At 37.2% G+C, this 13,332-nt stretch overlaps 1 protein-coding gene across 1 annotated transcript in view; it reads left to right on the top strand.

The window, feature by feature from the left end:
• The window catches only part of RSRC1 (arginine and serine rich coiled-coil 1), a 185,498-nt gene that overhangs the window by 149,662 nt on the left and 22,504 nt on the right, over positions 1 to 13,332 (top strand). Inside the window, exon 8 of the mRNA XM_044434411.1 lies at positions 1,451 to 1,519. Coding sequence (XP_044290346.1) covers positions 1,451 to 1,519 — 69 coding nt within the window. The remainder of the gene's footprint in view (positions 1 to 1,450; positions 1,520 to 13,332) is intronic.

Below are 13,332 nucleotides of genomic sequence, written 5' to 3'. Positions count from 1 at the left end.
TGATTTTGACAGTGGAATGGCTTAGCTCAGTCAGAAACAAATCTCATGAAACAGAACAACTTAGTTTAACAGACTCTTTCAACATATATCTTGTTTCTTTTGGTTACTTCATTAGATATCATCTCTAAAGCATGCTTGGTCATTAGTGCAAACATTCAATAGAAAGAAATGTGGTTGTTTAACAGATGGACTGTGCGTGCCTTTCTGCCTATCCTACTGGTATTCTTAATGCTTCAGAAAATATGAGAACTGAGCAACCTTTTTGTTCTATGAGTAAAGTATATGGGAAAATATACTGTGAGCCCTGTGGTGAATTGGCAAATGGCCAAGACAAAAAAAAAATATTAAAAACATGGTGTTGAGGACTGTTAATGTTAATATACACACACACACACACACACACACACACACCTAAAGAGGATAACTTTGAATAATACCTCTGTAATGCAGTTTTCCTTGGTTGGCATGCCTTTTGAGCTTTTGACCAAATATTTTGTTTTTATTATTTTAAAATCCTAACACTGAAAACACATTTATTCATGGCTGGCAGTTCTTTCAGGAAGGGAAAGACTGTTTTCTCCATGTTATATATTTATCCAGGGACAGAATGGTATTTAGGCCAAACTCCCTTTATACCCATGGTAAATTCCATCTTCTAATGGTCACAGGAATTGTATTTACAGTATTTTGGACTCAATCTAATTTGCAAGAAATGAAAAGCTGCATAAGCTATGTTCAAAGATCTCTGCGGAAGTTTAAGGCCTTGCTTGCCTTTTTCCAGTATGCTCTTTTACATAGTAGCTTCTTACAGCATATATAATCCTTTGTGGATAAATGAGTTCCTGTTCTCTTTGGCTTCTACAGAACATTTTCTGCAAGCATTTATCTGTATGGGAGTAGTTCTGTTAAGTCTTCTCCCTTGCAGTATACAAGGGAAAGGGATGCAAGTATTCCATTGCCCCTTTCTACATTCTTGTCGAGTTTCTTCCTTTTCTATTGTTTTTGTTTTCTGAAGGTTGATTTCTGTTATCTAACTTTGTTTTTTCTTTGATGTTCATGTGTTGAAAGTGTTAAGTGCTTCTTGAGATCTTAGAGAAAAAGGTTTACTCTTCACTTGGAGATGTCAATCCAGAATTATATCCTGTTTTGTATGCCAAACAAAATGACTGTTCTTAAGAAGTTAGAATACATTTTGAAAGTCATGGAGAATAGGAATCCACATTAAGAAATTCCCTTTTCAAAAATAGGATTATCACTTAATGGACCATGGGATCTAGTTCTAAATTTATCTCCCACCATTTTTATTTATGTATTTTTAAGTTATAGCTGTCTTCTGTAATTTATTCTGAAATAATAAATAATAGATTCGGATTGTGCTTCACTTGTATATGTCCCCTAGTGTGACCATAATGTTCATTGCTGAACTAATCCTCACTTTATTTATTTTCAGCTAAAGCTGATGAAGCATTAAAAGCTAAAGAGAGGAGTGAAGAAGAAGCAAAGAAGAAAAAGGAAGAAGGTAGTTCTAATTTTCTTTCTATGTTATCTGGGCGAACTACAGATATGAAGGTTAAACTATAGCTTTCATGTCAATCATGTCATCTGTTCAATTATATTTAAATTGTTACATTATTTTCTGATAAATCAGAGCACTTATAAATGTGGTATACACATAGTTTGAGACACTTTAATCATTTCAAAAATCGAAAAAGAGAATACACGTGCGTTTCTCCCTCAAAATTGGTCACTCTGGATAACTTCTCTTTAGGCATTTCTGCATTATCAGTGTGTCTTACTTGTATATGCAAGATTTCACTTATCTCTATTGACTGGAAATATTGCAACTATTTTCATGCAATCCAGAATACTGGAACTTATTGGTACAACCCAACCTGATGACTAGGAATGTCCAAAAGGTGGGCATTTGTTAATGTGTGCTTCTCAGAACGACAGGTTAAAGGATGCCCCCAAATGTGACACTGCCTATCAACCACCACCTGAGTTTGTGGAAAGTCTCAGAGCCCCAACATTTTTTTCTTTTATGTCTTCGTTTTTATCAGTTTTCAACAGCTCAAATCAGGCATTTCTTGGAGGGACAATGTTTGGCAAAACTTGTCTCTCAAAAAGTATCAGAGAAATTGAAGTCGCTCATCACTACTACATGATGCCTCCTTAAAATATAGGCAATTTGCTTTTCAAAAGTTTCATCCTTATCTTCTTCTTGACTGGGTAGTTGGTGATAGACTCTGACCACCATGTTCCTTTTATTGTTTGCTCCATTTATTTTAATGCAGGTGTTTTCAGTGGAGCTACTAAACTCAATCGCCTGTGTTTCTACACAGAAATATGTATATAGCACTACTCTGCCTCCCTTTCTGTTCCTTCTGTTCTTGAACTAGTAATACCCTCACTTGCTGAATTCAAGTCATAGGACTCATCTTACCAAGTTTCAGTTAACTTTGTACTGTTTGTTTCTCATATTCTGGACTTTAGTATATAGACACTGAAGGCTTATGTTTTATAGTCTAACTTTCTTTCTACCCTTCTTGAAAGACTGGCTACTATTAGAGTCATTCTATCTGTTGTGGTGTATAAGCCTCTGTCCATTGTTACACCCAAGTGTATTTCTCTCTTCCCTGTAGGATTCAGTTTAAAGACCTCTTGGTGAATTTCTTCATGCTTTGGCCAAATACATTCTTCTCAGTCCTTGTAAGTTGCAACCCATCCATTGCCAGTAGTACAGCTTCCAAGAAGTTGGTTCCAGAATCTAAATTTATCACACTAGTACTACCTCCACAGCTAGGCATTCACCTTGAGCTACTCCCCCGTGTGTTTATTTATACCACTGATTCATTGGTATTTTGTGAAATTTCTTTTGCAAAATTTCTGATATCTCACAGGTTTTAATAGGAGCACTTTCAGGAGTCTTTTTTCATATTTTTGAATACTTTCCTGTATAAAACACAGGCTTAGCACAACTTGAAATACTTCAGATTAATGCATTTGGGATATATAATGTTTGCGCAACAGAAAAGATATATTACGAAAGCAGGCCCTCACTTCTTTCTGTATTAATACCATAAGTCATACTACCTCATCTCCATGTCTCCCTATTCTCCACAATCCAGTGTTCAGTATGCACAGTTAAACTGTACCTTTGGAAGACTGTGGGTTTCTGCAACTGTGTGTGTAATGTACAGGCAATTGACTGACATAATATATTGAACTTTCCTAATGTGCATTACAAAACTGAAAATACAGAGCATAATTAGCCTCATAGATTTTAAGTTAATAATTTTATTTTCTCTGTCTTAAGCAGTGGTGATTGTAGATGTTCATATTTCATAAACTTTTCCATTTAATGATGTGTTAAAATGGTTGAAGCTTTTTTCCCTTGAACTTCAAAGCACACTGGGCACTCATTACATCTAAAGGAAATCTTTTCTTTTATGTTAATTTTCTAATTATGTTATCCAGATACACTGTATGTATGTCTTATAATAGGCATATATGCTTCCCACATTTTGCAATGTCTATTGTGGTGAAAGATAAAGTCACTAAAGATACTTCCACCTCTAGGCCAATACCCGTACTCTTGGACTGGTAATAAGTACTTCCATTATCCCTGCCATAATATCCTATAATGCTTTCAAGCTTTCAAGCCATCTGGGTAAGGTTTTTGAGGGGAGGGGGCAGTTTTACTTTGACGTAAACCTAAATTGGAAAGTATTTAAAAGGGCATTATGTGAAAATAAAACTTGTTAACCATGCTTCATGGACATCCTGACTTCAAAGGGGAATGGAGCTTCCTCTGACATAGTCTGTCATCTCAATGGTACTCAGCAGGTGATTAAGCACTTTCAAGTCTGGGAGCTTTCATGTAAGAAGTTATATCAGGAGTGTATTAAGATCTCAGTGTAATTTGCTTAATGTGAAAGTGATCTGTTTTCCTTAGGAACATAAGAGACGTGCTGGATCAGAACAAAGGTCCCAGCAACTAGTGTGCTAGTGCATACTGCCTCTAATACTGGAGGTAGCACTGGAGGACTACTAACCATTGCACACAATATCTTTTATGAATTTGACTGAATTTTAAAGCTATCCATAATTCACATCTTGTGCTAGTGAATTCCATTATTTAATTATGCACGCACTATATGAAGAAGTACTTCCTTCTATTTTTCCTGAACCACCAATCAATTTCATAGGATCAGCCTGGGTCCTAGTATTATGAGAGAGAAAGAAAACTATTTATCTACTTTCTCCACACCATGTATAATCCCCCCCCACTTACTTTTTCTCTTTAAGTTCTCTAAACAGTCCCAGATACAGTAATGTTCCCTCATAAGAAGTTGCTGATCTCCTTGATCAGTTTAGTTGCCCTTTTCACAATTCTACATTTGTTTAGGTGTGATGAACATAACTGTAGCCAATATTCCAAGTCTGATTGCATAATAGAAGAGAGTAAAATAATACTGACAGTTTTATTTTTTATTTGTTTCCTGATTATGCCTAAATTAGAATTTACCTCTTTGACAGTAGGTGAACACAAGATCAATGTTTCCATCAAGCTGTTTTGAACAGTCATTGCTAGCTCAGATCACATATGTGATGTTGAGAGTTTACCCCCAATGTATATCATTCTATGACTTTACACTTACTTAGATTGAACTGTCTTTGCCATTTTAATATCCATTCTCCAAGTTTGGAGTGATCTTTCTGGGACCTCTCTCAATACATTTTTGCTTTAACCATTCTAACAACTTCAAGTCAGCAGCAGACAATCTCATCAGAGCTCACTCTCAATTCCAGAACATTTATGGATAAATTGAAATCACTGATCTTAATCATTGTTAGCAGGGTCTCCACTGCTAACATTCCTGTTAGAATAATTTACTGTTTATTTCTGCACTGCTTGATGTTGTTTTATCAGTTACTGATCCATAAAGAGGACTTTTACCCTTATTCTATGAATGATTACTTTGTTCGGAATTCTGTGCTGAAGGACTTCTGGAAGCCCAAATAAATAATGTCTACTGATCACACCATATGATATGTTTATTGACATGCCGAGAGAACTCTAAAAGGCTAGTGAGACAGGACTTAACTTTGCTGAAGCCATGTTGATTTTTGTTCAGCAGGATTTGTTCTTCAATATACTTCTACTTATTTTTCTTTTATCCCATTTATCTAGAATGGACAGTAAGGTAACCTGCTTGTAATTCCCTAGATCCTTTTTCTTTTTTAAAAATAGATATTACATTGGCTGTTCTCCAGGCTTTTGATACAAAGATTTTAAGGACAGGTTGCAGAATGCTTGTTTGTTTTTAGAAGATTACCAATTTCATATATTCATTCTAGGTTGGATACTATAGTCATTTATTAGCTTTCAGTTTATCAGTAAGGTTGAGAACATTATCTTCTCTTATTCCCTTTCTAAAAATATGAGTTCTGCCCTATTTTTGCCTACAGTAAAATGAGATAAAAAGATAAAATTCATTCAGCCTCTCTGCAATCTCTGTATCCTCTGTTATTTCTTTAACTCCACTGTAAATCCAGTGGCCCTAGCTAAAAAGCCCTTAACGGCTTGGGACCTGGTTATCTAAAGGAACGTCTGCGTCCATATATGCCCGCCTGTCCCCTACGATCGGCAGTGGATGCCCTTCTCGGGGAACCCTCCGTGAAGGATATTAGGAAGGTGAGTACCCGGAGGAGGGCCTTTTCTGCAGTGGCGCCCCACCTATGGAGTGCGCTCCCCAGAGAGGTCTGCCTGGCGCCGTCATTATTTGCTTTTCGGCGCTAGGCGAAGAACTTTTTATTTAAAAGTTATTTTAACTGTTAATTTATTATTATTGTATTTATAGATTTTAATATATAGCCGAGATGGTACCAGTTTTTAAATTATTGATTGTATTTTTTTGTGTGTTGTGAGCCTCCCCGAGGCTTTGTTGCGATGGGGGCGGCATAGAAATATTTTAAATAAATAAATAAATACATTCCTGTCACTAATCTGTTTTCTTTATTTTTGGCCTTGATGTTATTAGCGAAAGCTTCCTCAAAATGCATTTTACATCTCTTTTTGCTTGATCTTGTGCAAGCTTGTGATCTTTTTTATTCTCCTAATTTGGGCAAGACTTCCATTTTCTAAAGATTTCTTTTTTTCTAATGCCGTCCTTGACATTGCTTGCTAACCAAACTGGTAACCTCTTGAGTCTGCCTTTCCTAACATGTAGTATGCATTCTATTACTATGGCTTTGAGTAACCTTTTGCTGTCAACATCCTTTTTACCGAATTACCTTTTTTTAGTTTCCTCTTTTGACATCTAGTAAGGTGGACTTCTTAGCTGTTTTCCATCTGAATATATATTAAATCTGCTCTACAGTAAACACTGTAGTTATTCTTTCCAGCTGGTTTGATAACACTCAAATCTCTCACCAGGTCCAGGGTGGCCTCACATAGATTCACATCCACAGCACACTCCCCTCTGTCTGGTTCCATGACTAACTCTTCAAGAGCACAGCCATTTAGAGCATTGTTAATTTAACTTTTAACATGACTGGAACATGCATTTATCCATTCGACATGCTTATGTGTGCCTGGATTGAGGGGATACTTGAAATCACCCATTATTAACATGTCTTCATTTGTATGCCTTTTAATGCAACTGCAGTCTAGTCAACTTACAAACAGAGAATAGGATCCCAAAATCTTTTCAGTCCAGTCTGTCTTATGCATAAATTACATATGACATTGAAAATCTGTAAGCTAGGAAAGGGGGAGTTGTCTTGGACAAAAAATACAATTGTATTTCCCACTATGCTATCCATTATTCACCCCCCCACCCGTCACATTCTTTCTCCATCCACTGAACAAATAATATGGGTGCCCTGTAGTTCCCCAGTGGCAGGAGGTTTTTTATGGGAGGGGGATTTTGATCAGGAAACATAATGCAAGGTGCCAGGGTTAAATACTTCCTTCTCCAGCACTGCTGTTCTTGAGCTAATTCTGCATCCTTCTTTGGCTGTTTTTAAGCTTTGAAAGAAGCCATCACAGATCTCCTGTGTCAGCATAGTCTGGCCCTTAGCCACTATTTTACATGCTTATTTTGAAGTTAATTGCATGTGCCATGTTACTTCATTTCTTATAATGTCTTCCAAAGGTAAGATTTACTATATTCCAGGACAAAAGTTTGAAAGCTTTAGAGTTCCACTTCTCTCTTTGCAATTCACTAAAGGTCTTTTATGATGTATGGTCGTTACTCTTTTCTACAACTATAGACAGAGTCGTAAGGGATTTCTTTTTCTTAATATACTGGTTCCGAATTTATTCTGTGGTAATCCGGCTAGAGCTGAATAGACTGGTACTGAGTGGAGAGTCCTGCTTTACTTGCAGAGGATTCAGACCTTGTCAGTTTCCCCATCTACAGCTTGTATGATGGAGATGTGGCCATCATACAGTTCTTGGAGCAGACAAGGAACTCCTCTGGCATGCTAAACTTAACCAGGGATTTGAAGATGCAGTGGTTAAGGATGGAACTGAAGGTAGTGTTGAGATCAAGCCAGAGTGTGCTTGATCAGCTTTCTTTTTGAAATGATGGATGGTATCAATCAGGAACAGGAGTAGAGAGTTGTGTTCATAGCATCCCTTGCAGGATATGAAGTGATTCATCTGGGAACTGATGGCATTGCCAGCCCACTTAGCTGGAAAGTTTTCAAGATAAACTATAAGTTTATAAATAAATATAGCATCATCATTGCCTATAGTGCTTTCGAGAGTGGCATAACTAAAAAACAGGGCTTTGTTCTGTGTAGCTTACAATATAATTCATCATTAAGAGAGCAGCAAACAGAAGCTTAAGGTATATTCAAAGAGGAATTTAAGAGTAGCACATTTTGCTCATTAGATTCACTGACACTGTCCATATCATGAATACTATCAGTATAATTTACTTGAATAATTTTCACTGAAATCAGGGTGGAAACCAAGTGAATATTTGCATGCTAGAATAGTGTATGAATCAGTGTAGAAGGAAAAAATAGATATAACCTTCTGAAAGTGGAAGCCTGTATCTGAGGAAAATATGAGAGATGCATTCTGTCTTATTTTTGAACTGCTGTATAACTTGTTTTTATCTACAATATTTTATTCAAATATGCAGTTTGCAAAATTACTGTATCCAGCAAAAACTATAGTAATTTGTAAGTGAAGACTCATTTTTGGATGTTTAACTTTTCTTTGTCCCCTCTTGGCTTGTAGGAGTTCATTTAAAAATAAATATTATGAAATCTCCCTGCGCCTTTCAAGGAGAATTCTGCAAGTAGCAGGATTCTGGGAGTGAAGGATTCTAAAAGCTTTAGTTCCATTGCTGTATGAAGCAAAATCTGTGGTTTAAATAAGCATATTGTTTTCCACACCATGCAAGAAAGGTTATTCTTTTATCTGCCTCTTAGTAATGGTGTCTTAACATTACTTTTATTGTAATTTTATTGCCAAATCAGGTGTGAGATTAGATGTTGGATGTTACATGTAATCTGCTCAGAAATCAAATTATTTGACCTCCAAGCACTCCAATACACCCTTCTGCTGGTCTGCTGTTACATATGCAGCATTTTTCTGTCATGAATACAAATGGAGGACAAATTAGAATCTACAGACAGCTGACCTGAGCTGCGTATTAGAGACTAGGGGGCTTGTGCTACTTTAAATGTTTTAATTACCACATTCCCTATAGCCAGTTGAAAGATTCTGTCCCAAAAATATTTTCTGTAGAAATGGAGAGAACACATGAGAGATCTCCTGCCTAATATAGATTTGACAGAGCTATTGTATTTGTGCTTTCATTGGAGCTGTACTAATTTGCTGCATGACATTAAATCTATTAATAAAAATACACCACTTTTACAAGAATGTTTTCAATAGCAGAGGGTGTTTTAATTTGGACCTAAGTGAAAATGGTGTTCAAATTTTATTTATTATGGCATCAGGAGTTATGACAGCTTTATTGGCAGAGCTGATTTTTTAACTCTAGGCCTGGCTAGTCTAGCTCAAAATAAATTAAGTAATCACAATATTGTAAGGTACAATATAAATACTGGTGAGGAAGAGAATGGTCCTGTCCTTATTAAAATCAGGCATCTGGATTACTGCTATGAGAAACTTAAATGATTGGGTTTACTATATCCTGCATAATACAATTAAAAGATTTCTAAATGTATTAAAATAGAGCTGCTCATGAAAACATACAGTGTGGAAAATCTGAAGTGGAAGATTATTAAAATATCTGACAGTGATAACACTATTTTACTACCTGGAATGAATCAGTGTGTAAAAAGGCTTAAAAGGGATTATGGGGAAAAGACATTTGTAAAAGTAGTCTTAAATATCAAAGGAAGAAAGCTAAATAAGGACTTGTTTCTTTGAATTTAAGAAATAAAATTGATTAATACTTAAAGGAATATGTTATCTTGATGCCATCATTCTTGAATTTACATATTTGTTTCTCATGTGTGTTGGCCCAGTGTTGAATTGATTAGTTATGCCTAGCTAGTAAGCAGTGAAACATTTTATATACACTAGGGAAATAAATTTGGCAGAAAATCAGCATGAGTAGATTTAATTATTGCTCTGAGACCTTTTCCTATTCTAGCTTAGTGATCCTGAAACTCCACGTGTTTCACTGAAATCTGTGTGGATGCTAAGCTTCGCTTCCCAATTTGTTCCTCCACACAATGATAAGCCAAGCAATTACTGCTTTATTGATTTTTCATCATGGCAAATTTAAAGTTGGTTTTTCCCTGAAAAGGCAGGGGGTGATTAAGTGTTTCCCCTCAGTTTAGTACAAGAGAGCTGTGTGGCAGAATCTAATATCCTGAGGTCAACCTCTGCAGGGAGATAATACGGTGTCTTGGCCACGTGTTAAGGAGAGAAATCAGGGCTACAAATGTGATAGGATATATGTGGCGACAGTTTAATTTGCTCCATTTATATGAACAATGCACATGGTACATGCTTGGAAAACATCATATTGAAAAGGCTTGGAAATAAAGCCCATGTGAGCAAAAAGAAAGGGTGAGTACAAACAAGAAAAACATTTAATAAATTTCTCTTTGAGTAAAAGAACTGTATTTTTAAAATAGGAACTAATAGTTGTGTTATAGTGTTTAAAAATTACAAAATGGTATATATTATTGAAGGGAAGCATAGTTGGCACCGGACATAAATCTTCTGGAAAGCATGTAATAGACTTCTGCTAGAAATTACAAGTACTGTATTACCTGGAAGGATAGCATATTTGACACCAAATATAGATCTTCTGAAGAGTGCATAATATGTAGATCTGGCATCTGCATTATCAATGAACGTTCCTGCAGTTAAAGTTTTTGTAACATAACTTTGTATCATGATCCATCTCTTGTTCATCCTCACAACTCAATGGATAGGGTAATTTTTTGTTTTATTTTAGAGATAGGAAGTAGGGCTGCTTTCACTGAAGTTATCTGCCTAAGCTTTACCACTTCAGAATGTAGGTGAGGACTCATGTGTATGTCCGTTCATACAAAATAAATAAATTGTTGCACATACACTTAATTATAAAGATTATTTAGTTATGTGAACCCCATCTGGTAGTCTGACAGGGTACAAAGGGGGAACTGGCCCTGAATTATTATTATTATGATTATTATGATGATTATTATTAATGTTGACTTTGACCCAGTCATTGGTAACTAATGCCCACCAAAGGAGGCGGAATGAAGCCCAGGGGTCACTGGGGTCAAGCTAACTACATCTAGTTTGCTGCTTTTGCAAAGACCCTAAGGATATTTAAGCAATGCATCTTACCTTGTTTCAGAAGAGTTGCATGTTACCATATTTGGTTTTGTGCTGTGCTAGGAGAAAAGTCATGTGGACTCCTTCCACCTTATATAGCCACCTCAATCCTCCATTTAGAAATCCCACTTACAGTACAAAGAGTTTGTCACAGAGTAGAGCTCAGCCTTGATTATGTTCACAGCAGATGGCATTCAGAGCAAAAAAGAAGTAATAAGAAAATAGTGTTTGAAACATGTAAGTCAGCTTTCCCCATCATGGTGCCTTCCATATATTTTGGTCATTGACTCCCATTTGTCCCAGCCAGCAGTGCCAGTGGTTAGGAATGCTGGAAGTTATAGTCCAAAACATTTGGAGGGTACCAGATAGTGGAAGTCTGACATTAAAAGACACTCCTTGGGAGGAAAGCTATGGCAAATCTAGACAGCCTACTAAAAAGCAGAGACATCACCCTGCTGGCAAAAGTGTGTATAGTCAAGGCTATGGTTTTCCCAGTTGCAATGTATGGCTGTGAAAGTTGGACCATAAGGAAGGCTGAGCACTGAAGAATTGTGGCCTTTACATTGTGGTGCTGGGGAAGACTCCTGTGAGTCCCTTGGACTCCACGAGATCAAACCAGTCAGTCTTAGAGGAGATCAACCCTGACTGCTCTTTAGAAGGCCAGATACTGAAGATGAAACTCAAATACTTTGGCCACCTAATGAGAAGGAAGGACTCCCTGGAGAAGAGCCTAATGCTGGGAACAATTGACAGCAAAAGAAGAAGGGGACGGCAGAGAATGAGGTGGCTAGATGGTGTCATTGAAGTAGTCGGTGTGAGCTTAAGTGGACTCCGGGGGATGGTGGAGGACAGGAAGGCCTGGAGGAATGTTGTCCATGGGGTCGCGATGGGTCAGACATGACTTCACTAAACAACTACAACATGAAAAAGAGTGCCTTGTCTCAGTTCCAAATAGTTGGATGCTCTCACCATTGGTGCTACGAGAAATGATGTGTGGCTTCTACCACTCCTCACTGCTACCTTTATTCTCCAGTTAGACATACCATTTCTTGAGGAAGAAGCTTTGCCCCAGAGCTTTCAGTAGCATTGCTTATCCTGGGATATGACTTTTGAGAATCTAGGATGCTTATCCTATGAGTGTCAGAGATACTTTGACAACCTGGTGCTTCTCTCAACAGCCTGGAGGAGAATACTAGATTGGATTGAACAAACAGCTCTGTGCATGCTCAGAGATTCATTCTGTGTACTTTGTGAGTCTGAGCCAATAAAGAATGCTCTGCAAGGAGAAAAGTCTGTGGCTTTTGAATTCACAAAGGATGCTGATCCTGTGAGTTTCAGAGATACTTTGACAACCTGGTGCTTCTCTCAACAGCCTGACTTCTGCGATTGCAGCTCCTTCTGACAATGGACAGGGTTGGTGACATAGTCCAGGAGGATGAGCTCTAGAACTACCAAGAAACTACCCTTTCATGGTAGCAGAAGAAAGAGTTGTTTGAAAGTTGCTGTAAAAAGTTTCCAAATCAGCAGACCCCATAGTAAAGGTAAAGGTTTCCCCTTGATGTTAAGTCCAGTCATGTCTGATTCTAGGGAGCGGTGCTCATCTCCGTTTCCTAGCCGAGGGAGCCAGACAGTGTCTGCGGTCATGGCCGGCATGACTAAACAGCGAAGTGCACAGAAAGCTGTTACTTTCCCACCGAATTGGTACCTTTTTATGTACTTGCATTTGCATGCTTTCAAACTGCAAGGTTGGCAGGAGCTGGGACGGAGCAATGGGAACTCATCCTGTTGTGCAGATTCAAACCAGCAATCTTTCAATCAACCAGCACAGCAGTTTAAACCACTGTGCCACCTGCAGACCCCATATTTAAATATTATTTAGCAATCATTTTCTTCTTTGTGATCTTAGACAAGTCAAGGTTAGAGAGGGATAATCTTTAGGTTCTGTCTGCAAGTCTCACTGATATTTCTTCAATAGCTTGAATTGCTACTATTCAAGTGGGAAAAAAGTGTTCCTTATGTCTTTTTGTTAGGGAAGGTTCTGTCTTGAGTGGCAGGGATGCTAAATTACTCATCTACATAGGCATCAAATTAGATTTCAAGAAATCAAATATATTTGTTCTCAAACAAGCCTTTGTCCCTTTTTATGAGATATCAGAGCAGTGACATCACTTTATGAAAGGGGAAGTGTCAGCTAAGGCCGGTAGGTATTGTAGCTTCTAGTGTGAACCACATTTGATCATATGTTCTTCAGTCTTTCATTCTGTTCAGTGGGTAGATTTTGTTCTACTGGTGGTCAGATTTGTTAAAAGAAAGGTATGCTTACTTTCTAGACTCTGTAGCAATTATTACCCAAACCTCATACAATGATATCCAAGAGAAGTTCTTAATAAGAAATTATGATAAAGCACATAATTAAAATATTATAAAACACACTTAATTCAAAAACATTTTCCAGCTCACCACAATTTCATAATCAATTGAGTTAGTAGAATGGATGACTCAAT

Source organism: Varanus komodoensis, unplaced genomic scaffold (genome assembly GCF_004798865.1).
Source record: "Varanus komodoensis strain SLA01 unplaced genomic scaffold, ASM479886v1 scaffold28, whole genome shotgun sequence".
In the NCBI taxonomy this organism is placed as follows: domain Eukaryota; kingdom Metazoa; phylum Chordata; class Lepidosauria; order Squamata; family Varanidae; genus Varanus; species Varanus komodoensis.
This window is presented reverse-complemented; position numbering and strand designations above follow the sequence as displayed.